This window comes from Mobula birostris, chromosome 18 (assembly GCF_030028105.1).
Source record: "Mobula birostris isolate sMobBir1 chromosome 18, sMobBir1.hap1, whole genome shotgun sequence".
NCBI classification, from domain to species: Eukaryota; Metazoa; Chordata; class Chondrichthyes; order Myliobatiformes; family Myliobatidae; genus Mobula; species Mobula birostris.
The window spans coordinates 58498502-58525542 of record NC_092387.1 but is presented as its reverse complement, the minus strand read 5'-3'; the positions used below and the strand labels follow the sequence as shown (position 1 = coordinate 58525542).

The following is a 27041-nucleotide window of genomic DNA, read 5'->3' as shown; positions in this document are numbered from 1 at the left end:
ATGTGTACAACAATTAATTGCACATTGTGTTTTTTAAGGATTGCTTTCATATTTATCGTGTTTCTTTATGTTCTTTATGCTTATTGTGTCTTTTATGCTGCATTGGATCTGGAGTAACAGTCATTTTGTTCTCCTTTACACTGGTGTAGCGACAAACAACAATAAACAATCATGAATCTGAATGCTGAATCTTGGAGTGGCACTGTGGAACAGATTCTGTCAGCTTCGGGCATCCAGTGGGCTGGAGCTTGGTACCTGTTAGGGTGTGGAGGCAAAGACCCTTGTCCCTGTAAACCAGTGCCTGATGCAGACTTGATGTGCAGTAATCCACCGAGCTCTGACCTGTAAGGTAGAAAGTGGGACCAGCCTGGAAGCTCCTTCTTTGCAAATGTGCAGATGACATAGGAGCAGAATTAAGCCATTCAGACCATCGAGTATGCTCTGCTATTCCATCATGGCTGATCCCGGATCCCACTCAACCCCATACACCTGCCTTCTCATCATATCCTTTGATGCCTTGACCAATCAGGAAACTATCAACTTCCTCCTTAAATATAAACATGGACTTGGCCTCCATCACAGTCTGTGGCAGAGCATTCCACAGATTTAGACTAAATTAGATTAGATCTGACTAAAAATTCCTCTTAACCTCTGTTCTGAAGGGTCACCCCTCAATTTTGAGCTATGCCCTCCAGTTCTGGATACCCCCACCATAGGAAAAGTCCCCTCCACATCCAGTCATAGAACATAGAACATATATCACAGTACAGGCCCTTCGGCCCACAATGTTGTGCCGACCCTTAAACCCTGCCTCCCATATAACCCTCTGCCTTAAATTCCTCTATATACCTGTCTAGTAGTCTCTTAAATTTCACTAGAGTATCTGCCTTCCAACATTTGGTAGGTTTCAATGAGATCCCCCTGCATTCTTCTAAATTTCAGTGAGTACAGGCCCAAAGCTGCCAAACGCTCTGCATATGTTAACCCTTTCATTCCGGGAAACATCCTTGCGAACCTCTGGTCTTTGTGTCTTTGTTGTAGCAGTAAGTGCAATACATAATAATAGAAATAAACTGTGAACTACAGTAAGCATATAGATACTAAATAGTTAAATTTATTAAGTAGAGCAAAAATCAAACTACAAAAATACTAGTGAGGTAGTGTTCATGGGTTCAATGTCCATTCAGAAATTGGATGGCAGAGGGGAAGAAGCTGTTCGAATCATTGAGTATGTGTCTTCAGGCTTCTGTACCTCCTTGCTGATGGTAACAATGAGAAGAGGGTATGTTCTCGGTGATGGGGTTCCTTTAATGATGGATGCCCCTTTTTGAGGTATCACTCCTTGAAGATGTCCAGGATACTGTGAAGCTTAGAACCCATGATGGAGCTGACTAAGTTTCCAACCCTCTGCAGCTTATTTTTGATCCTGTGCAGATATAATCGATCATTGACATATAACGTAAAAAGAATCGGTCCCAATACAGACCCCTGAGGAACACCACTAGTCACCGGCAGCTATCCAGAAAAGGCTCCTTTTATTCCCACTCTTTGCCTCCTGCCAATCAGCCACTGCTTTATCCATGCTAGAATCTTTCCTGTAATACCACAGGCTTGTAGCATGTTATGTAGCCTCTTGTGTGGCATCTTGTCAAAGTCTTTCTGAAAATCCAAGTATACAACATCAACTGATTTTGCTTGTTACTTCTTCAAAGGATTCCAACAGAGTTCCATGCTGACTACAGCCTATTTTATCATGTGCCTCCAAGTACCCTAAGACCTCATCCTTAGTAATTGACTCCAACATCTTCCCAACCACTGAGGTCAGACCAACTGGCCAATGGTTTCCTTTCTTCTGCCTCTCTCCCTTCTTGAAGAGTAGAGTGACATTTGCAATTTTCCAGTCTTCCGTAACCATTCCAGAATCTAGTGCTTCTTTAGGATCATTACTGATGCCTCCATGATCTCTTCAGCCATCTCTTTCAGAATTCTGGGGTGTTCACCATGTGGTCCAGATGACTTATCTACCTTCAGACCTTTCAGTTTCCCAAGAACCTTCTCTCTAGTTATGGTAGCTCCATGCTCTTCATGCCCCCTGACACCTGGAACTTCCACCATACTGCTAGTGTCTTCCACAGTGAAGACTGAAGCAAAGTACTTAATCAGTTTGTCCATTTTTTCCTTGTCCCCCATTGCTACCTTTCAGCATTGTTTTCCAGCAGTACAGTATCCACTCTCGCCTCTCTTTTACACTTTATGTATCTGAAGAAACTTTTTGTATCCTCTTTAATATTATTGGCTAGTTTGCTTTTGTATTTTGTCTTTACCTTCTAAATGACTTTTTTACTTGCTTTCTGTTGGTTTTTAAAAGCTTCCCACCAACTTCCTCCAACTTCCACTAATTTTTCCTCTATGAGGACTGGTGTGTGTTCCCTTTCTGAAACAGCAGTACAGGACAGTACATAAAAATTGATAAATACAAACTGCATTTCCAGAAAAGTTGGGATATTTTCCAAAATGCAATAAAAACAAAAATCTGTGATATGTTAATTCACGTGAACCTTTATTTAACTGACAAAAGTACAAAGAAAAGATTTTCCAATAGCTTTACTGACCAACTTAATTGTATTTTGTAAACATACACAAACTTAGAATTTGATGGCTGTAACACACTCAACAAAAGTTGGGACAGAGGCATGTTTACCATTGTGTTACATCACCTTTCCTTTTAATAACACTTTTTAATCGTTGTGGAACTGAGGATACTAATTGTAGTAGATTTGCAATTGGAAGTTTTGGCCATTCTTGCTTCATATAAGACTTCAGCTGCTCAACAGTCCGTGGTCTCCGTTGTCTGATTCTCCTCTTCATGATGCGCCATACATTTTCAATAGGAGATGGATCTGGACTGTCAGCAGGCCAGTCAAGCACACGCACTCTGTGTCTACAAAGCCACGCTGTTGTAGCCCGTGCAGAATGTGGTCTGGCATTGTCCTGCTGAAATAAGCATGGACGTCCCGGGAAGAGACGTTGCCTTGATGGCAACATACGTCTCTCTAAAATCCTAATATACGCCTCAGAGTCAATGGTACCTTCACATACATGCAACTCACCCAGGCCGTGGGCACTGAAGCACCCCCATACCATCACAGATGCTGGCTTTTTCACCTTTCACTGATAACAATCTGGATGGTCGTTTTCATCTTTGGCACGGAGAACTCGACACCCGTTTTTTCTGAAAATTAGCTGAAATGTGGACTCATCTGACCACAGCACACAGTTCCACAGTCTTTCGGTCCATCTGAGATGAGCTCAGGCCCGGAGAACTCGCCGGTGTTTCTGCATAGAGTTGATGTATGGCTTCCTCCTTGCGTAATACAGTTTCAAGTTGCATTTCTGGATGCAGCGACGGGCTGTGTTGAGTGACGATGGTTTTCCAAAGTACTCCCGAGCCCAGGTGGCTATAATTATCACAGTAGCATGACTTTTCTGTGCACTTTTCAATCTTATTTTAACTCTGTCCCAACTTTTGTTGAGTGTGTTGCAGCCATCAAATTCTCAATTTGTGTATGTTTACAAAATACAATTAAGTTGGTCAGTAAAACTATTGAAAATCTTTTCTTTGTACTTTGGTCAGTTAAATAAAGGTTCACGTGACTTAACATATCACAAACTTTTGTTTTTATTGCATTTTGGAAAATATCCCAACTTTCCTGGAAATGAGGTTGGTATGTAAAAGTAAATAAATTGTGCATGGGTTCATGGACATCACCTTGTAAACATGTCCTCGATTACGAGTGAGAGGCAAGGAATAAATAATAAGTAGATGCAGACTTCACTGCCAGCCAGGATGGGTGATGAAGGTCTCCTTATCTGTGACTCACTATGTTCCTTTTCCAAAGATAATTTCAAAACTAAATATTTTAGTCAGATTTTCACAACAAACTTTGATCTACTAAGATTTGAAAGTCCTTTGCGTTGTTAACCAGGGACTATAGCTTCAGGAACATTTATCTTTGACAGTCGTAAGCAGATATTTCTTACTTCAATGACAATTTTACAAAGGATGTGGGTGGGGACCTCGTTGAATACTGAAAGAGCAGGAGAGAGTGAACACAGAGAAGAAGTTTTCATTGGTAGGGGAGGTGAAGATCTGAGGGCACAACTTCAAAATAAAGGGACAGACATTTAGAACAGAGATGAGGAGGACTTTCTTCAGGCAAAGAGTGATAAATCTGTGTGATTCATTTCCACAGAAGGCTGTAGAGGTCAGGTCATTGTACTTAAGGCAGGGATGGATAGGTTATTGATTGATAAGTGGGTTAAAGGCTACAGGGTGAAAATGGGAGAATGAGATTGAAAACAACTTAAAATTTAGCCATAATTGAATGATGGTGCAGACTTGATGGAGCTGAATGGCCTTGTTCTGTTCTTATATCTTATGATCTAATGGACTAAACATGCATCATTACATCCCATCTCTCTAGAGCCCCCACACAATCTGACAGAGCTGAGGTTCAACCCCACGCTCACTGGTCTTATCCAAATGGTAGCTCACTCTAGATAGCCCCAGGGCCAAGTCCAATTCCCTTGAGATCTGCAGATCTTCAGGATGTTCCACAAGACCTGCATTGCAAGCTGGGGTAGCCAGTTGGTGCACAGCAAGCTCCCATAAGCATAAATTTTCACTTTAAAAAACAAAGAACTACAGCAGCTGGAAATAGGACATCAGTGAATGGTGGGAATACTCAGATGGTCAGGCAGCATCTGTAGAGAGAGAAACATTTCCAGTTGATGACATTTCATCAGAACTGGAGACAGTTTGAAACCAAGTATATTTTTAGTTGAAGAGAGAGGGAAGGGGTGAATTTAGAATAAGGTTTAGTATCATTTACAGATGTTGTGAAATTTGACTTTTTTAGTGGAAGCACAAGGGTGGAAAGATGGAAGGGATAGTCTGACTGTGTGGGTGGAAACCAGGAGAGACTGATTGACGCAAGTGTGAGTGAGAACAGAGGATGGAAAATGTGAGATGCAAGTAACCTAGCATCTAACCGTGTCTTTAACTGCCTCCTTGTGTATACTTGCTTTCTTTCTCTCTTTCTTTTTTCCTTCTTTCTTTTCTCCTGCCTTTGTTCTTTCTATTTGTTTATTTATTGTATTCATTTATTTAGAGATACAAGCCTATACAGTCCAAAGATCTTGTACCTCCCAAAAACACACCTATTTTGTTCGGTCGTTATATGCCACATTGTATGAATTGGGCAATCATGATCTCCCTAATTATTCTTGGCAATTTGTTCTACAGAAGTGGTTTGCCATTGCCTTCTTCTGGTCTGTGTCTTTACAAGATGGGTAACCCCAGCCATTATCAATACTCTTCAGAGATTATCTGCCCGGCATCAGCGGCCGCATATCCAGGACTTGTGACCGTGCACCAGCTGCTCATATGACCACCCACCACCTGCTCCCATGGCTTGATGTGACCCTGATCGGCGATGGGGGGTTGTGGCTAAGCAGGTGCTACACCTTGCCCAAGGGTGACCTGCAGACCAGCAGAGGGAAGGAGCGCCTTACACCTCCTTTGGTAGAGACGTATTTCCACCCTGCTACTCTCCACCTATTCAGCATTAGCTGGTCATAGGACAATTTACAATGACCAATTAACCTACTAACAGGTATGTCATTGTACTGTGAGAGGAAACCATAGCACCCGGAAGAAACCCATGCAGTTCATGGGAAGAACATACAAACTCTTTACAGACGGTGCCAGAATTGAACTCCAAACTATGGAATGGTGTCACACTGACCACTACACCACCTATATTCTTATTGTAATTTATGGTTATTTTTATATATTGCATTGTACTGCTGCCACAAAACGACAGATTTCTTGGCATATGTCAGTGTGTATGAACCTGATTCTGATAATCTGTCCTTTGGACAAACTTATAATGGTGGTGACGATAGATGGAAGCCCTGGACATGGCCACTGAATAAAGCCATTCCAGCCAATTTCTACAGTACCAGGTCTTCGGTATGCAGGAAGAAACCCACCTCTCATTACAAGTACTTTGAATGGAAGAGAGGCTTAATAAAAGAGGTTCAAACTTCTCAGCTTATAGACAGGTGGAAGACCAGGATCACCCATGTCATTCAACACAGCACGTAACGATGAAGATGATGAACCTAGGTGCCTGTGTCGGACCTGCACAGGCAGGCATCTCCCAGTCTCCACCCACCTAATAGAAGTCACCTGATACTTGTTTCCATCTCATCACCTGCTGCCTATTTATACTTCATGTGTCATTGGAGCCACACTCTTCTAGGCAGATGGAGAATGTTCCATCACATTCTGGAAGTGTTTTGTAGGTAGAGGAGAGTGTTTGTGGTGTCAGAAGACAAAACTTATTACAAGATATCCCACCCTAAGTTACTCTTGCTCTAAGTGTCCACTGGCTCCAAGGGCAACAGGGAATAGGAAAGAAAAGATAAAATTAAATCAGAGTCAGAGTTAGGTTTAATATTACTGACATTTTCAAAGTTCAAAATCAATTTATTATCAAAGTACATATGTGTCACCGTATACACCCCTGAGATTTATTTTCTTGAGGGCTTTTGCAGTAAGTACATAAAAACACAGTAGAATCAATGAAGACCACACCCAACAGGATGGACAACAAACAATGTTCAAATGACAACAAACTGTGCAAATACAAAAATAAATAATAATAATAAATTAGTAAGCAATAAATATTAAAAACTTGAGACAAAGAGCCCTTGAAAAGTGAGCTCGGAGGTTGTGGGAACAGTTCAGTGATGGGTGGGTGAAGTTGAGTGAAGCTTTCATATATACAGGTGTGTAGACTTCTCCGTGGATTGTCACCTTGTCGCGGTGGAGAGGCTTGTGTGGTCCTGAGATCCCGAGAGCGATGCCGTCTGGAGCTATGCTCCTGGTCGGGTCACCCATGGCGGTAAGGTCGAGGGTGAGGTCCCTGACAAAGAACAATCCAACCAAGACCTCAATGGTGAAACAGGTGGACGAAGTTACTTCGAACTCAACGGCTGTGAAGGCGGATGAAGGCTGCAACAAATCCATCAGCTCCAATCGTCGTGGTTTCCATGCCATTGGAATCAGTTGGTTGATTTGTGAAGTATCGTGTGCTTCTTGGAGTGCAACATCAAGTACACGTTAAACAAATAACACGCACAGGCGTCTTCACTCTCTGGGCCACTTGATCAACAGAACGAAGACCATCATCCTGGACCTCGAGGGATAGCCACAATGACGAGGTGTGTAGGTGTGTGTGTATAAAATTAATAAGTAGTGTAAAAAGAGATCAAAAAATAGTTAGGTGATGTTCATTGTCCGTTCATAAATTTGATGGTGGAGGGGAAGAAGCTGTTACTAAAATGTTGAGTATGTGTCTTCAGGCTCCTGTACCTCCTCTCCGATGGCAGCAATGAGAAGAGAGCATGTCCTGGGTAATGGGGGTCCTTAATGATGGATGCTGCTTTTTTTGAGGTATAGCCTTTTGAACATGTCCTGGATGCTTGGCAGGAATGTGAGAATAAAAGTAACACTGGGATAGATTTAAACTAACACGCTGAACAGGAATGAAAGGAAACGAATTTTCAAAGTTCATGGGGTAGCAATACATAGAAAGTAACCATTTGTAATATATTTATATGGTTGGTCCAGTTGTAATTCTGGTCAATAGGTTCTTCCTTCTGGAAGGTAGCAATGTTTCGCACTTGCATGGCATGGATGTTACTTCAAGAAGGATGACCCTTCTTGTAGACACTGAGGCTGTCTACAAGAAGGGTCAGAGCCGTCTTTATTTCCTGAGGAGACTGAGGTCCTTTAACATCTGCCGGACGATGCTGAGGATGTTCTACGGTCTGTGGTGGCCAGTGCTATCATGTTTGCTGTTGTGTGCTGGGGCAGCAGGCTGAGGGTAGCAGACACCAACAGAATCAACAAGCTCATTCGTAAGGCCAGTGATGTTGTGGGGATGGAACTGGACTCTCTCACGGTGGTGTCTGAAAAGAGGATGCTGTCTAAGTTGCATGCCATCTTGGACAATGTCTCCCATCCATTACATAATGTACTGGTTGGGCACAGGAGTACATTCAGCCAGAGACTCATTCCACTGAGGTGCAACATAGAGCGTCATAGGAAGTCATTCCTGTCTGTGGCCATCAAACTTTACAACTCCTCCCTTGGAGGGTCAGACACCCTGAGCCAATAGGCTGGTCCTGGACTTATTTCATAATTTACTGGCATAATTTACATAATACTATTTAACTATTTATGGTTTTATTACTATTTATTATTTATGGTGCAACTGTAACAAAAACCAATTTCCCTCGGGATCTATAAAGTATGACTATGACTACAATGAGTTCCTTTTATAAATAAAATTTTAAGAAATTTGACATATCCCCGATGACCCTCACCAATTTTTATAGATGCATCATAGAGAATATTCACAGATGCATCACAGCTTGGTATTGCAACAGCTCTGCAGTAGCCAGCTAGAAACTGTAGAGGGGTGTGAACACAGCCCAGTCTATCGTGAAAGGCAACCTGCCTTCCATTGACTTGGTCCACACTTTCTGCTGCCTCCGGCAAGCACCCAAAATAATCAAAGACTCCTCCCACCTCAGTCGTTCTCTCTTCTCCACCCCCTTCCATTGGGCATGAGATACAAAAACCTGTAAAATCACAACAACAGGCTCAAGGACCGTTTCTATGTCACTGCATAAAACACTTGAATGGATATCTTCAATGATAAAGCTGAATTCTTGATCTCTGAATCTGTGTCATCATGGCCTTGAACCTATATGTCTTGACTGCACTGCACTTTCTCTGTATGTGTATAGCGTTTCCCTTTGTACTACTTCAGTGTACTCAAGTTTAGAGTGATCCTTCTAGACGGCATGCAAACAACATTTTCACTCCATTTCAGGACGTGCCGGTAATAAACCAATCACCAATAGGAATGGTAATATATTCACTGCAAGCATAAAGCATAATTATCATCAGGTAATTCCTAGAGGGATAAAAGAAGTCTTAACAGTTTTTACTGAAGGTCCAGTAACTTTCTTACCTACCCTGCGGTTTTAAGTTTTAACTCAGGGATGGCCAACCTATGGCGCATGCGCCAAAAGTGGCACATTGGATGATTAGAAGTGGCGCATTGCACCCCAGTGACAATAATAAAAAAGTAAGCCTACTCATGCAAAAAAGTATTAACCAAAAACCGATTTGTAGAAAAAAAATCTATAACAGGAATTCAAGTAGCTTAGAGCTAGAAATGGGTTTTACTGAGAATAAATCTAAAACTTAGCAATTATTTTTAGCAATTTTATTATTTCGCGCACATTTTTTGGCGAATGTTATCTTCTTTCAGATTAATCTGTTTTCAATTTTAAAAAATGTTCAATGAGTCAAACTAGGAAAGAAGGGCTTTTGTTCTGCAGTCGTTCCATAACTGTTCAATACACGTTTGATACTTGTTTGATCCTGAGGCGCCAGGCGTCTGCACCAGGGGTGTGTCGCAGGTTTCTGCCAGTCAGTTTACAATTTACATTCGTGTGCTACGGAGTTGTGCTTTGTTTATTCTTTTTCGAACATTTGCAGTTTTGTACTTTTTCGAAAATTAAGCCTTGTTTTTACATTCAGTTTGCAAAAGAAAATGAGCAAATGAAAAGCAGAAGGTGATAGTAAGCGTGAATTCAATGAACAGTGAGAAAATGAGTTCTTATTTATAGCGGGTCAGTCAGGAAAACAGTTGTGTATTGTTTGTGAAAACACTTTCTCACGTAATAGAAGACATAATCTTAATAGATGCTATAAAACACAACATCAGACTGAAATAGAAGGAAAACTGAAGCTAGTGCTTGGGTCTGAGTTATGGAAAGAATATGTGATTAAGAAAAATGAAGAAATCAAAAGAAGACAAAATATATTTGTTAAATTAAGGTAAGTAATGTTTATCTTGTTTTTATATTAAATAAATATATCATGTAAAATGCTAAATATGTCTATATTAATATATTTTTACAAGAATTGAATGGGGGTACAAGAGTTGTATGGCGCATCTGAACTCGTGCGTGAAAAAATTGACACACGGAATGTAAAAGGTTGGACACCCCTGTTTTAACTGATTGCAAGGTTTCCCAGCAGGTATAATATAAGAACATAAGAAATAGAAGCAGGAGTCGGCCATCTGGCCTGTCGAGCTTGCTCCGCCATTCAATAAGGTCATGGCTGATCCGAGCATGGACTCATCTCCACCTACTTGCCTTTTCCCCATAACGCTTAAATCCCCTACAATGCAAAAATCTATCCAACCTTGCCTTGAGTATGTATACTGAGGCAGCCTCCACTGTTCCATTGTTACACAGTTACACAGATTCACCATTCTCTGGGAAAAGCAGTTCCTCCTCATCTCCGTCATAAATCTACTTCCCTGAATCTTGAAGCTATGTCCCCTACTTCTAGACTCACCTACCAGTAGAAGCAACTTTCCTGCCTTTAACTTATCTATCCCTTTCATAATTTTATATGTTTCTATAAGATCTCCTCTCATTCTTCTGAATTCCAGTGAGTACAGTCCCAGGCGACTCAATCTTTCTTCATAGTCTAACCCCTTCATCTCTGGAATCAACCTGGCGAACCTCCTCTGCACTGCCTGCAAAGCCAGTGTATTCTTCTTCAAGTATGGAGACCAGAACTGCACACAGTACTCGAGATGCAGCCTCACCAGTACCCTATACAGTTGCAGCATAACCACCTGCTCTTAAATTCAATCCCTCGAGCAGTGAAGGCCAACATTCCATTTGCCTTCTTGATAGCTTGCCGCACCTGCAAACCAACCTTTTGTGATTCATGCACAAGTACTCCCAAGTCCTTCTGCACAGCAGCATGCTGCGATTTTTTTTTACCATTTAAATGATAATCTGCTCTTTCATTTTTCCTTCCAAAGTGGATGACTTTGCATTTACCAACATTGTACTCCATCTGCCAGACTCTTGCCCACTCACCTAACCTATCTATATCTCCCTGCAGACTCTCCATATCTTCTGCACAATTTGCCTTTCCACTCAATTTAGTATCATCAACGTACTTAGGTACACTACACTTGGCCCCCTCTTTCAGATTGTTAATGTATATCATGAACAGTCGTGGGCCCACCACTGTCCCCTGCCGCTCACCACTGATTGCCAACCAGAGTAACTATCCCAACTCTCTGCTTTCTATTAGCTAACCAATCCTCTATCCATGCTAATGCATCATCCCCAACTCTACGCATCCTTATCTTATGGATAAGTCTTTTATGTGGCACCTTATCGAACACCTTCTGGAAATCCAAGTAAATAACATTCATCTGTTTCCCTCTATCCACTGCGCTCATTATGTCCTCAAAGAACTCCAGTAATTTTGTCAAACAGGACCTGACTTTGCTGAATCCATGCTGCATCTGCCTGATGGATCCATTTCTTTCCAGATGCCTCGCTATTTCTTCCTTAATGATAGCCCAAGCATTTTCCCAACTACAGATGTTAAACTAACTGGCCTGTAGTTACTTGCCTTTTGCCTACATCCTTTTTTGAACAGTGGCACAGCATTCACTGTCTTCCAATCCACCAGGACCTGCCCAGAGTCCAGAGAATTTTGGTAAATCATCACCAAAACCTCTACTATAACTTCTGCCGATTCTTTCAGTACCCTGGGATGCATTCCATCAGGACCAGGGGACTTACCTATCTTCAGGCCTACAAGTTTGCTCAGCACTACCTCTTTAGTGATAGTTATTGTATCGAGGTCCGCTCCTCCTGTTGCATGATAGACGTGTCCTCCACCGTGAAGACCGACACAAAATAGTCATTCAAAGCCTTGGCCATTTCCTCATTACCCAATGTCAATTCCCCCTTCTCATCCTCCAAGGGACCTACATTCACTTTAGCTACCCCTTTCCACTTTATATAATTATAAAAACATTTACTATCCATTTTTATATTTTGGGCTAGTTTATTTTCACAAACTAGCCTCCCTTTCTTTATTGCTTGCTTTGTGGTTCTTTGTTGCATTTTAAAGTTTTCCCAATCTTCCAGTTTTGCACTACTCTTGGAGACTTTGTATGCAAGAGTTTTTAGTTAGATGCCTTCTTTTATTTCCTCAGTTATCCAAGGCTGGCTCTCCCCACCCTTACTACCCTTGTGTTTAATTGGAATATACTTTTGTAGAGCACCACGAAAAATCTCTTTGAAAGTCTTCCACTGTTCCTCAACTGTCCCACCATATAGCTGGTGTTCCCAGTCTGCACTAGCCAAATCCTCCCTCATCCTATTGTAGTCTCCATTGTTTATACACTGCATAATACACTGGTTTTAATTGAACTATTGCACCCTCCATTTATGGGAAAACAGAGGGAAGACTAAAAATGCACATTGATGTTCAGTTAAGATTTGAAAATGAATTGTGATAGAATTCTTCATAGTAAATAGGAGTGACATTGGGCAAGATTCAGAGAGCAGCAGAAATTTCAAACATTCTTTATCACTCTGCCGTTAGATTCAACTACAATTACTCATTGGAGGTTAGCAAGGTCTTCTTGTTTTCCGTGAGTATTTAGGATTGCAAGGTATGAACCAGGGCTTCCTGGAATGGCAAAAGGGGACGAAGACATTGAATGATCTCCTTCAGTCCCTGTCTTTGTACATAAATCTTCAGCTGCAGAATGAGAACATTCAGCCCATCATGCATTGTGCTAACATTGTGAGAGAGCAGTTGAAAGCCACAACCGCAACGTTGACTGTCCATGTCCCTCCACAGATGCAGCTTGACCTGCTGAGTTCTTCCACTTTGAAAGTGCTATTCCATTAGTTTTTCATAAAAAGATACAGGCCCTTCGGTCCATCAAGTTGGCACTGACCATTGTCCATTTACTTTAACCTTACAATAACCCCATTTTATATTCTTCCACATTCTCATTAATTCTTCCCAGGCCCAACCACTCACCTATATACAAGGACATATTTACAGTGGCTAACTAGCGAGACAATCAGGACATCTCTGGGTTGTGGGACAAAACCGAAGCACTCAGAGCCACATGCAGTCACATGGAGAGTTTGCAAACTCCATAGAATCAACACTGGATGTCAGGATTGAACCTGAGTCCCAGACCCTGCAAGGCAGTGGCTCTATCAGCAGCATAACTTTACCTTCATGCTGTGTTTCCCCATTATGGCACACTACAGTCCTGAAGCAGGTTCTTTGGCCCAGACAGTCCATGCTGACCTGATCTTCTGTCTAGCCCCATAAACCTGCTCCAGGACCATATACAAACCCTCTCATTCAAGTAGCTCTCCAAGCTTCTCTTAAATATTACAAGTAATCCACATGTATCACTTCCACTGCCACCTCATTCCACACTCACTCCACCCTCTGAGTGAAGAAGTTCTCCCTCAGATTTTCCTTAAATATTTCACCTTTTACCCTAAACCTATGAACTCTAGTTATTGTCTCACCCAGCCTGAGAGGAAAAAGCCTCCAAGAATTCACCTAACTATACTGTCATAATTTTAAATACCTCGATAAGATCTCCCCTCATCCTCCTGCGCTCCGGGGAGTAAAGTCCTATCCTTTTCAACCTCTCACTATACCTCTGACCCTCAAGTCCCAGCAACATCCTTGTAATGTTTTTCTGCATTCTTTCAAACTTATTGATATCTTTCCTATAATCAGGTGACCAGAAGGTTTCCCATGGGTAGGTAGTGGGAGACGACAAACCTCCCCACCATTAGGAACATCTTCAGAATTTGATGCCTTAAAAAGGCAAAATCCATCATCGATGACCCCCACCATTCAGGACATGTTCTCTTCTCGTTACTATCATCACGGAGGAAATGCAGGAGCCTAAAGATGTTTTAGAAACAGCTTCTTCTCTGCTGTAAGATTTCTGAATGGTTCGTGAACCTATGAATGTCATATTCCCTTTGTTTTGCACTACTTTGGTAATGTACAGTGATAAAAATTGGTAAGGGTCAATGAGAACATGCTAAGCTTCTTTAGCTTCCGGAAAGCAGTTGAGGCTAATGGAATTTAGCATGTCCACATGGCTGCAAACACGTGCCGCAGGGCCAGTTTCAGTGCTCTACGATGCTCCTGACTCTCTGACTTGTTGATGTTGCACAGGAGCTGGAGAACTACCGAGCTGCAATGCAGAAAATGGCCGCTGATATCATCAAACTGAGGAAGGACATGGCCTGGCAGGAGGCCGAGAACAGCAAGCTGCGCAGCGAGCTGAGCCTGCACCAGAACCTGGGGCCAACTCTGCTGGACGACGCTGACATCGATGTGATGACAAAGGCAGAAATAGCAGACAGAATCGGTGTGTTGTTGCTGCCACTGTGAGATTAAAAACCTATCTCGGTTTATTTTGTAATTTGTTCTCAGTTCAGAATCGGGTTAATTATCACTTACTTAGGTGGGGTGAAATTATTAATATAAAGTTGAAAAAATAGATATGCAAAAAAGGTGAAATTTGTTGTTTTGCAACAAATTAATATAAATTCATCATGTAAAAAAAAAGGAGTAATGAAGTATTTTCGTGGGTTCATGGACCATTCAGGAATCTGATGGCAGAGAGGAAGAAGCTGTTCCTGATTCACTGAGTGAGGGTCTTCACACTCCTGTACCTTCTCTCTGATTGTAGTAATGAGAAGGGAGCATGTCCGAGATGTGAAGATCTTTAATGATGGGTGCTGTCTTCCTCAAGCACCCCTTCTTGGAAACGTCCTCAGTCGTTTAATACTAAGTGGGGTAATCCAAATGTTTCAGTACCTCAGTATCCTGGTTTTAACTGGAGTTAGAAAAGCATGGATTTGGATCTTCTTTCGTACTATAATCATTCTGTAGCCAACTGACAGCTCCATCCTTGGCCTTCTATACTATCACAGAGAAAATCAAAGTCAAAATCAAAGAACAGCACCTCATCTTCTAACCTGACATATTGCATCCTTCTTGAACTCATTGTAACTCAAACAATTTCAGCAGGGCAACAACTACCAAATTTCAGATTATTTTCACAGTTACACTATAGTGAAGTATGAACAATTGTGTATTTTTGGTTGCCCTGTTGCAGGAAAGATAACATTAAATTGGAAAAAGAGTATTTATGAAGTTGCTGCCAAAACAATGAGGGACTGAGTTACAGGGAGATATGGGGTAGGCTATGACTTTATTCCTTGGAATGCAAGAGAACGAGGGGTATAAAATCATGAAAAGTTCAAAGTAAATTTAACATCAAAATACATATATGTCACCATATACAATTCTGAGATTCATTTTCTTGCAAGCACACACAGTAAATCCAAGAAACACGATAGAATCCTTGAAAGACCACACCCAACAGGACGGACGATCAACCAGTGTGCAAAGACAACAGATTGTGCAGATACAAAAGAAAAAAAATAAGCAATAAATATTGAGAACACGGGAACATGAGCAATGTAGTAATGCACATAGTCATTTTCCCAGGGGAGAGGAGCAAAGAACTGGGGGGAGGGCATAAATTTAAGGTGGGAGGTGAAATATTTAAAAGGGACCTGAAGGGCAAATTCACATGGTGTGGTGCGCATGTGCAGCGAGCTGCCAGATAAAATTATTGAGGCAGGTAAAGGCAGTTGGAAAGGATGAGAGAAATATAGGTCGAATGTGGGCAAATGGGACTAGCTTGGTGAGTTCCATGGTCTGCATGGAGAATTTGGGCCATTAGGGCTGTTTCCATGCTGTATCATTCTGCACCTCTATTTTCCTTTGGAAATTTCAAATATTTGCTTGTATATTTTCCGAACCAATGCATTCCCTTTCCTGACCCGCTGCAATATTATCCTCCTCCTTTTGTTCTCTTTTCCCCTATTTTCTCCATTGTTCCACATACGCATCACATCCCTACCCTTTCTCAGCACTTTAAAACTTCTCAAACTGTTCCCAGTTAGAGTCATAGAGCACTACAGTCCTTTGGGCCGTGGCAAACTATTAATCTGCCTAGTTTTATGGATCTGCACCTGGACCATAGTTCTCCATAGCCTTTCCATCCATGTACTTATCCAAACTTCCCATAACTGCTACAATTGAACCTGCATCTACCACTTCTGCTGGCAGTTCGCTCCACACCTCTGACTGAAGATATTCCCCCTCGTTCCACTTAAATATTTTACCTTTCACCCTTAACCTATGATCTCTAGTTCTAGTCTTATCCAATCTCCATGGGAAAAAGTTCTGATGGAGTATCTTTGATCTGAACTTTAACCACGTCTCTCCCATACAGATACTGCCTGACCTGCTGAATGTTTCTGGAATTGCCTATTTTTAATTTACTAATGATGTCTATTAGCTGAGAACAGGAGTGTACTTAATAAAGTGACCACTGAAGTGGAACCTGATGTGGTCTTCTGCTGCTGAATGTGTTGTGCATTCAAAGAGGTTCTTTTGCACTCCACTGTTGTAACATATTGATGTTTGAATTACCGCCACCTTCCTGTCAGCTTGAATGATTTTGGTTGTCCTCCTCTGACCCCTCTCATTAACAAAGCATTTTCACCCACAGAACTGCTACCCACTGGATTTTTTTTTTGTTTTACACACCATTCTCTGTAAACTCCAGAGACTGTTGTGTGTGAAAGTTCCAGGAGATCAGCCATTTCTGAGATACTCAAACCACCCCACCTGGCACCAACAATCATTCCATGGCCAAAATCACTTAGATTTCATTTCTTCTCCATTCTGATGTTCGGTCTGAACAATAACTGAACCGCTTGACAATGTCTGCATGCTTTTATGCATTGAGTTGCTGCCACATGATTGGCTGGCTAGATATTTGTATCAATGAGCAAGTGTACAGGTGTACCTAATAAAGTGGCTACTGAGTGTAATGTTTAACGAAACCCAAATAGAGAAGCGACTGCTGTTTGAACTTCTTTCATGTCTCTCGCTTTCATGTTCCAGTCCTGTTGAAACACAAACTGGCCAGTGAGACTGCAGAGCATCTAAAGAGCAAAGATAAGGTGCAGCAACTGCAGAATGAGTTAATCCGGGTGAGTTGAAAAGCTGGAGAGATATATGGATGACTTTTTAATTTACCTGAATATGAAAGCAAGGCAGGCAAATTGGCAAGGTCCCTGCAACAAAGCCTTTTGCATGCCATTAAGTAATTAAGATTTTTTCTAATAGATTGATGTGCATTTGTATTCACGTGTCTGGTGTTTCCTGATTTGTGTCACATTTGATGAATTTGTACTGGTGGTTTTGATTTTGAAAGACAGGAGGTGTTTAGCACGGGTGACGTAGTGGTGCAGTAGGGTGCTGCAGTGGTTAGTACTGCTTCCTCACTCCTCTGGGGACCTGGGTTTGACTCTGACCTTTGGCGCTGTCAGCATGGAGTTTCCATGTTCTCCCCAGAACAGTTTCTGCACACATCCCAAAACAGAAATGGAAAGCTATGTGGGAGGTGTGGATTAGGATGCAGAATTGTTATTTACCTTCTATATTCCTCATAGTTTAAGTTTCCTATGCTTGTTCAGTAAAATTTCCAGAAGTTATGGTATAGTTGCTTCTGTATTTTTCTCGAAGCTTCTTTGTTTTCTGTAACAGCTGTCACGGCACTTGAATCTGGCTATTTTATAGGTTAATGGTAATCACTGGAATTTAGTTGGTATCCAGTCAAAATGACAATGACTTCTTTTTCTTTTTTTTGTTCTCTTGGTTTTTCGTTCATACCTTGTTCATGTAAACCAGCCATAAACACCAAGTTTTATTCTTGTCTTCTGGATAACCTCTGGATTGCAAAAACACCAGGATCCAACAAAAGATTGATCTTGGAGTAGTTTAAAAGGTCGGGACAGTATTGTGTGCAGAATGGCCTGCACTGTGCTATGCTGTTACATGTTCTATGTGCTGGTAGGTCAGAGGTACTGTAAACTAGTGAAGGTAAGGTATTGATTATTGTCACATGTACTGAGATACAGTGAAAAGCTTGCCTTGCATACTGTTCATACAGATCAATTCATTACACAGTGCATTGAGGTAGAGCAAGGTAAAACAATAACAACGCAGAATAAAGTGTAACAGCTACTGAGAAAGTGTAGAGCAGGTAAACAATAAGGTGAAAAATCATAACAAGGTGGATTGTGAGGTCAAGAGTCCAAATAATAATAATAGGGAACTCTTTTGTGTCTTCTGCTCAGCGGAAGAAGCTGGTGGGGCGTTGATAATGCTGGGTGCTTTTGTAACACCTGTGTAGCACCCATCTTATCACGTGTGACTAGTCACGACACTGTTTGAGAAAATCAAATTACATAGTACTACACTAGATGCTAATAGGCCATCAGAAGATTCTGGTATTGGAAGGGGGCAGTGAATAGAAACCACACACTTCTGGAGATAAGGTTTGTTTATAAGAAAAAAATAATAGGTACAAAATATTTACATGAGCAAGAACAATTCAAAATTCCAACATTCTGTTTAGGTTCCAAATCTTAGGTATCAAACCAAAACAAATTCCTTTTTAATCTGAATCAGTGAGATTCCTTTATTACCCTAATCTTTCGAAATAATTAGATCTAGTGTTATCCTCTATTTAAAAGTTTATAGACTAAACTTTCCTTTTTACTTATCCTTAGTTAGTTAGAAAACCAAATATAATTCCTATTCTTAAGTATTATAGTTAACTTCAGTTTCAGTTCCAGGCAGTACATCTACAAGTTTAAATTCAAATTCAAAAATTATATATAAACACAGTTTATCTCCATTCATGACAACTTTCCAACATCACAACTTTTAAACAAAGTAAATCTCATTAAGCAACTTATCAAAGTAAGTTGTTGCAGAAAATCAAATTTGGACGATTTGAATGAAAATAAAACTTGTACGTCCAACCACATTAAATCCTTTGCGTCTGTACACATTTTATTCCCGCACTGGTTCTTCATCTTGGGTGGGCCGCCATCTTGTTTCTTGGTTCATTGGATGAAATAGTTGATCGTCCATGGAAAGTCAATTCACAAACTTGTATGAAAATTTGACTAAATCCCTTGGTATGATTTTACAGAACTAATTTCCGACCACATGGTAGTGATTTTGGACACTGGTCTCTGCCAATATTGTCAAGTTATAGCTGTAGCTTCAATAATTTTTTTATCGCTATTGTCTCTCCTCCAGGGGTTTCAGCCTGAGGTTTTCAAGTTGGTAGAGTAAAGATACACATTACTAATTCCACTCATAACAGTTCACATCTTCAGCTTCTAATCGTTGCTGCGTTTCTCTCCTTGTCCATCCTGTATCAGGCAATGCCACTTCTTGCATAGAGCTTTTTGTTCCAAATTCTCTTTTTTTAATCGCTAAACCTCATTTTTATCCCTTCGCAGGTAGAACTTACTAATATTACATCCTTGGGTTTAATTAACCCGGGTTACACTTCACTGAGGCAGCAAGAGGTATAGACAGTGTCCATGGAAGGGAAGCTAATTCCTGCGATGTCTCCACATACACAGGAGTTGCCATGCTAAGTTGTTATGCATCTGGATAGGATACTACCTATGCTACATCAATATACATAAGTACGGGTTAATGGGTCACATTTCTGTAACCTCCTGAGGAAATAGAGCTATTAATGAGCTTTCTTGGTTCAATATGTAGTTGGATCAAGACAGGCTATTGACGAGGTTCACTCCTAGGAACTTAAGGCTCTCAACCTCGGCGCCTCAACAGCTCAAAGCGGAGTTCATGGGCAAGTGAGAGAGAGTGAGTGGTGGGGGCACAGGGGGATGTGGAGGGAAGGGATGAGACTGAAGGGATTGCTGTGGTGCGAATCCTATGCCAAGAGCAGGCTAAAAGAAGGGAAGTATTTTGTGTGAACATAACTTATCTGAGGCACCGTCAACTTTGGATTTATTGTCCAATTTCCCTGAGAAGGTTTCGTTATTTATAGGTGTCTATAGGATTTGTGCTTCATTGGCAAGGGTGACGTGCGGGGAATGGGGTTGGTGGGGATAATAATTGGCCTTTGAGAAGCTCTTGTTGAGTCCGTTTCTGGAACTTCTGATTCCCACGGTGCTGTTGTGCTGGGACCTCATGGATTTAGACCAGCGATGACAAAGGTATTTCTAACTTGGAAGGGTGTCAGGGAGGATGCAAGTGATGATTTACCTGAGGAGGATAGATTTGGACAGATGTGATTTGTATGTGTGGAAGGACATGCCATTATATTGCAAAGCAATTTATCGATAGTTAGTGCTTGGCCGTGCTGTGATAGTGTCAGGAAACGTAGAGCAGGCTTGACCCAAAAGGGGAGCAGTGGAGGCAACTTAGCGGTGAGTGATAACTTTAATAATAAACTGCAATATAATAAGCCACGAGGTGCCACAAAACAAGAGAGAACAGATACATAACACAAATGGCAACAAGGTAACTGAAGACTAGGAGCAACTGGATGAAGCTGGCTGGTTTGAGAAGTGAAGAAGGACTGTGGATCAGAGTTGGGTTTAAATAGGCTGGAGACGATGAGTTATAAACGAGTGGCAGATGATTCCTGTTGGCTGGGTGGAGAGTGGGAGAGTGCATATGCCGGCCTGACAGATAGGTTGTATGGTTTATGTGTATGGAACCCAAATATTAGGATAAGTTTAATGCAAACATGTTTAACATTTTCCAATTGCTTTGGGAACAGGCTTCTTGCCATTTTAGAGTAACAGACTCAAAATACTGGAGGAACTGAGCAGGCCAGGCAGCATCTATGGAGAGGAATGATTGGTCAATGTTTTGGGCTGAGACCCTTCATTGTTTGATGAGGAAGACTTAAGCTAGATGGAGATAGCCAGTATAGAATGGTGGAAGAAGGGGTGGTAGGTAATTGGTGGAGCCACTCTCTTCCCTCCACTTTTTTATACTGACTGGCGCCCCTCTATCTCTCAGTCCAGATGAAGAGTCTCAGCCTTTGTGTGCATTTTCAGAATCCAGCCTCTTGGAATGAGAATCAGAATCAGGTTTATTATCACCGATATGTGTAATAACATTTGTTGTTTTGTGGCAGCAGTACAGTGCAATACATAAAATAAATTATAAATTTCAATAAGAAATATATACAAATAGGTAAACAAGTAGTGCAAAAAGAGAGCAGATATAGTGAGGTGGCATTCATGGGTTCATCCCTTAAGGAGTAATGAGAAAAGAACATGGCCTGGGTGTCGTGGATCTACTTGATATATGCTGCCTATTTGACGCATTGCTTTTTGAAGAGGTCTTCAATGGTGAGGCATTCATTAGTCTCATGAGACCATGGATTTGCGCCTTGGAAAGTTTCCAGGGCGCAAGCCTGGGCAAGGTTGTATGGAAGACCAGCAGTTGCCCACGCTGCAGGTCTCCCCTCTCCACACCACCGATGTTGTCCAAGGGAAGGGCATTAGGACCCATACAGCTTGGCACCAGTGTCATCGCAGAGCAATGTGTGGTTAAGTGCCTTGCTCAAGGACACACACGCTGCCTCAGCCAAGGCTCGAACTAGTGACCTTCAAATCACTAGGCGAACACCTTAATCACATGGCCATGTGCCAATACCAATGGTGAGGATATTATCACCTGTGATGGAACTGGCTGAGTTTTCCACCCTCTGCTGCTTTTTCTGATCCTGTGCAGTGGCTCCTGCATACGAAGCAGTGATGCTACCAGTCAGAATGCTCTCCATGGTACATTTGTAGAAATTTACTGGAGTCTTTGGTAGCTTACCAAATCTTACCAGACTCCTAATGAAATATAGTTACTGACATGCCTTCTTCGTAATTATGTCGATATGTTGGGCCAGGATCGTTGGACTCTTGTGTCTGCAAGATATCCATGATCCACATATCTACAATTTAATCAAAGGGAATGAAGTAAGCCACTGATACAGCTGGAAGAGTGTGGGTATCTGAGTCTCTAAGCTTTTGGTGTCAATGTTGATGATTACAGAAGAACGACCGTGAGACTGAACTCTTGCGCCTGCAGAAAGCCCATCAGCAACAGCACGCAGCACTACAGAGGTACCAGGAAAAAATACGCAAGTCAAAGATTCTGGAAGACACCATACGGCAACAAGAAATGGTAACACTGGCTGTTCAAACTGTTTTAGTCTTTGAACTGTCACCTAGGGTTTAGAATAATTCTTCTGAATTTCTTTTTGGACTTGTTTTTACTCACCAACTTCCAGTTGTGGCCCTCTGTTTTGTACTTAAGTGTTTTACATTGTAACCTGCCCTGTGTTTTCTGTGAGTCAACATATGATTTTGACTACACTTACATATTTAGGATATATAGGTTTATTCTTCTTACCACAAAAGAAGAGCAGAAAATCTCCCTGTGGTCATGTTTTTCTCACTTTTGTGGGCTGCAACTGCATACTTTATCAGACTATCAAAAGTTGCATGATTTTATAACATGTCAGTAAAATTACCCTCAGCCTTATTTGCTCCAGAGGGAAAAAAGCTGTCACGTACCTTTTGCTAGGTCTTATAACAAAACAAAATAAACTCAGAGTGGATCTATTAAAAGTACATTTATTACTTGCCAAGGGAAGTCCACCTCCACTCCTCACAACGAATGGCAGGCATCACCTATGTTATAGCTTATGAAGTTCGTTTTCAGACAATTCTTTGGCTGTTATCTGTTCCAGCTGTCTCAGCCCCTCCTCTCCCATTCAGCAGCTGCAGTCTTATTTCACTTCTGTTCAAGGCCACACAATACACCAATCTTCCCCTTCGTTACTTTCCTCTTGGTGACATAATGATCAGAACTTTACATGTCTTCAGTCACATATACACTTTGCCTATAGCAAAGCACTCCGGGATTTTGTCACATTACAAGAATAAATACATGAAGATTCCAATGTTTCAAATTTATTTCCACAAAGCCCTAGCTTATCTATCCTCTTCTTTCAACTCAAGTTTTTCAGTTATAAGGAGAGCTGGATAGGCTGAGGCCTTTTTTGCCCCCTGGAGCAATGGAGGCTGAGGCAGTGATCTTGTAGAGATAAATAAAATCATAAGGTGGACGGTTACAGTCTTTTTCCCAGAGTAGGGTAGTAGGGTAGGGTAAAACTAGAGAGTATAGGTTTAAGGTTGGAGAGGAATGCTTTAAATAGGATCTCAGGGCCAATTTTTTCAACATGGAGAATGCTGGGTATGTGGAATGAGCTGCCCGGAGGAAGTGGTAGAGGTGGTACAGTTAAAAGACATTCAGACAGGTACATGATCATTGGAGATTACTGGAAATCCACACAACACACAAAATGCTGGAGGAACTCAGCAGGTTAGGGTGCATCTATGGAGGGGAATAAGCAGTCAACAGTTTGGGCTGAGACCCTTCATAAGGACTGAAAAGGAAGGGGCTGATGCCAGAAGATGAAGACGAGGAGAGGGAAAGGAGGACAAGGTGGCAGATGATAGTTGAGATCATTTCCTAGGGAAGGCGGGTGCATAGGGGAGGGTGTAGTGATCTAAAAAGCTTGGAGGTGAAAGGTGCCAGAGGTGAAAAGCCAAACAAGAAGGAATCTGATAGGAGAGAGCAGTGAACCATGGGAGAAAGGGAAGGAGGAGAGCACCAGAGGGAGCTGATGGCAGGTAAGGAGAAGAGAAGGGAGCCAAAATGGGGAATGAAAACGAGAGAAGGCGGAGAGAGGGAAAATTGATGTTCATAATGTTCACGGACAGGTACTTGAATAGGAAAGGTATTGGTCAAAAGTAGGCAAATGGGACTGGCTTGGGTTGGCAACTTGCTTGCCCTAGATGAGTTGGGCCTGCTGAGGACACTGTGTTAGATTTTGCAGAATTACATCCTACTCCATCCATGTGAACAGCTTCTAATGGATCTCTGTGTTGCTTTCATATTGCAGATTATCGAGAAAATGGAGAATATTTTAGATAAGAAATTGAAAGAGAGACGGAGGGAAGGGCATGGTGTTTCCATAAAACACACAGGTAAGTTAATTGGGACATGATAAAGGAGTGAGAGTAGGCCATTTGGCCCCTCAAATGTGCACTGTCCATCACAGTCACAGCAGGCTTGCAACTTCAAATTAACCTGCATATCTTTGGGATGTTGAAGGAAACGGGAGCACCCAGAGAAAACCAGCACAGTCACACAGAAAACACCAGGTCATTCCAGCTGCAAGGCAGTGGCTCTACCTGTTGTGTCACTGTACAAAGCCAAATTGTTGGACTCATTGGCTTGACCCTTGGTTTTGTTCTTCACTTATGGGGGGAGCAAGGATCAAGGATAACTCAATTTGCCATGTACACTCTGTGACCACTGGATTGGGTAATGACCTGTACACCTGGTCATCAATGCAAATTTATAAACAGCCAGTCTTGTGGCAGCAACTCAATGCATAAAAGCATGCCGACATGGTCAAGAGGTTCCATTGTTCTTGATACCAAAGTTCAAAGTTCAGAGTAAACTAATTATCAAAGTAGGTATCTGTCACCATATACAACCCTGAGATTCATTTTTTTAAACACAATTACAGTCAATACAAAAAACACAATTGAATCAACATAAGACCGCACCCAACAGGATGGACAAACAACCAATGTGCAAAAAAAACAACAAACTGTGCAAATACAAGAAGAAAGCTAAAAAATAAATAATCAGATTGATAGATAAATAAATATTGAAAACATGAGGTGAAGTGTCCTTGAAAGTGAGCCCATAGGTTGTAAGAACAGTTCAACGATGGGATGAGTGAAGTTATCCCTTCTGATTCGAGAGCCTGATGATTGACGGGTAATAGCTGTTCCCAGACCTGTGGTGTGAGTCCTGAGGTTCCTGTACCTTCTTTCTGATGGCAGCAGCAATAAGAGAACGTGGCCTGGATAGTGGGGGCCCTTGATGATGGATGCTGCTTTCCTGTGACTGCAGTCGTTATATTTGTGCTCAATGGTGGGAGGGATTTACCTGCGATAGACTGGGCCGTATTCACTATTTTTTGTTGGCTTTTCAGTACAAGGGTATTGGTGGTTTCTTACCAGGCTGTGATGTAACCAGTCAATGTACTCTCCACAACACATCTATACCTCTACTTTCTTAGAAGTTTACGAAGATTCAGCATGTTATCTAAATCTTTGACAAACTTCTATAGGTGTGTGGTGGAGAGTACATTGACTGGTTACATCACAGCCTGGTAAGAAACCACCAATACCCTTGTACTGAAAAGCCAACAAAAAAGTAGTGAATACGTGCTTTCTTCATAATGGCACTTACGTGCTGGAACCAGGACAGATCCTCTGAAATGATAATAAGGTTCGTCCACCGTCATCGATGAAGACCTCGACACCATTAGTACTTTTTACGAGGTCGAGTTGCTAGCTCGACGCTCAACCCAGCATGGATGGAGAGCGTGCAAGGGAGCTGGCTGGATTCGAACTCAGGATCTCTCACCCCAAAGTCCAGTGCTGATGCCGCTACGCCACCAACCGGCTTGATGGTGTCGAGACTAGCGCTTGATTTGGATTTAAGTGAGGGAGAGTTGCGCAGCGTCAGCCTCACTCTCTCTTCCCAATTCCCATCTGGATCCAGTGGCAAGACAAGAGTCGAGACGGCTGGAGATGGGACTAGGCGCAGTGGATGACCAGGACGTCTTCTGTGTCTTGTCCTGCTCTATACGTTTCACCATGCTTGCAGAGGCCGCCTTCTTGACTGTTGGACCTTCCACTGGTTTCATCCGCTCAATCCACCGGAATCTGTCTTCACATGCTGGGATAGACAACTCCCTATCTCACCGAAGGTTTGCGACCCGTCGGCTACCCTCACCTGGTTTAGCCGGCTTGTTGAAGCCATTGGCCGGAGTGTGGCCGCTGTCGCATGCAAACAGCTACGGGGAGCCACAGGTGAGAGCTGAGTGCCAGGTGGGGACCAAAGGTGGACAAACCGCCCTGAGAAGGACGCGACATGTTTCCCCACCAGAGGTGCTACCCCTCCCTGACGCCCCATACACCCCAAAATGATAATACTAAGGAATTTGAAGTTGCTGACCCTCTTCATCTCTAATCCCCTGATGAGGACTGGCTCACGGACCTCCGGTTTCCTTCTCCTGAAATAAATGACTATCTGCTTGGTTTTGCTGACATTGAGTAAAAAGTTGTTGAGGCACCTGTCAGCTAGATTTTCAACCTCCCTCCTACATGCTGATTCATCACAACCTTTGGTTCAGCCAACACAGGTGGTGCTATAAACAATTACAAAGAATGAAGATTTATATAAAGTTAGAGTTTAAAATATGGATATGGAATAAAATGTGCAGCATTTATATAAATATATATTCATAATGCAAACAGCATTATAAAAGTGCAGTGGCATGACAGGGTAATAGATAGAGGGGAGTCTGGGGATGGTTGATCAGATTAACTGCCCGGAAGAAGAAACTTTTAAGATGGCATGAAGTTTTTGTTTTAATTATCCTATAGTGCTAGTAAATTTTAATAAAACTTAACACTTAATGAAATTTACGGCCTCTTTTTCTGGGCTTGTTAATGGTTTTAAAATGTAGAATTTAAATGTCTGTGATGTTAACTATTTTATATAAGTGGGCAGTAGAGCTGGTTGTGGGATTGAATGACCATTGTCTATATGGGAGAATCCTTAGTCAGTCTGCTTCTGATTAGGAGCTGCTGAAGACACTGTGAAGAAGGAGGTGGAGATGGTGTTGCTAGTGGAGAACGCACGGCTGCGGGAAGAACTGGGACGGCTACAAATACAGCCTGGACCTATTATCGTCCAGCAGCCAGTTCACTCTATCAAGGTAAGGTTGATCTAAGGAAAGGGCCAAGACATAAAATACAAAGGGAACAGGAAGCACCTTGCCCCACAGGGTCAATACTGGGGTGTTGTGGTACAGTGATACACATCATCACATCGAATCATATCAGTGGGGATTGAGCTTGGCTTCCCACAAGTGTCATTACACTTCCAACATCAACATGAGGCAGCATGGTAGCATAGCAGTTAG

At 41.9% G+C, this 27041-nt stretch overlaps 1 protein-coding gene across 1 annotated transcript in view; it reads left to right on the top strand.

Annotated features, from left to right (window-relative positions):
* The window catches only part of ccdc33 (coiled-coil domain containing 33), a 364562-nt gene that overhangs the window by 328931 nt on the left and 8590 nt on the right, over positions 1 to 27041 (top strand). Inside the window, exons 16-20 of the mRNA XM_072282761.1 lie at positions 14204 to 14399; positions 17018 to 17106; positions 22013 to 22144; positions 23931 to 24015; positions 26698 to 26834. Coding sequence (XP_072138862.1) covers positions 14204 to 14399; positions 17018 to 17106; positions 22013 to 22144; positions 23931 to 24015; positions 26698 to 26834 — 639 coding nt within the window. The remainder of the gene's footprint in view (positions 1 to 14203; positions 14400 to 17017; positions 17107 to 22012; positions 22145 to 23930; positions 24016 to 26697; positions 26835 to 27041) is intronic.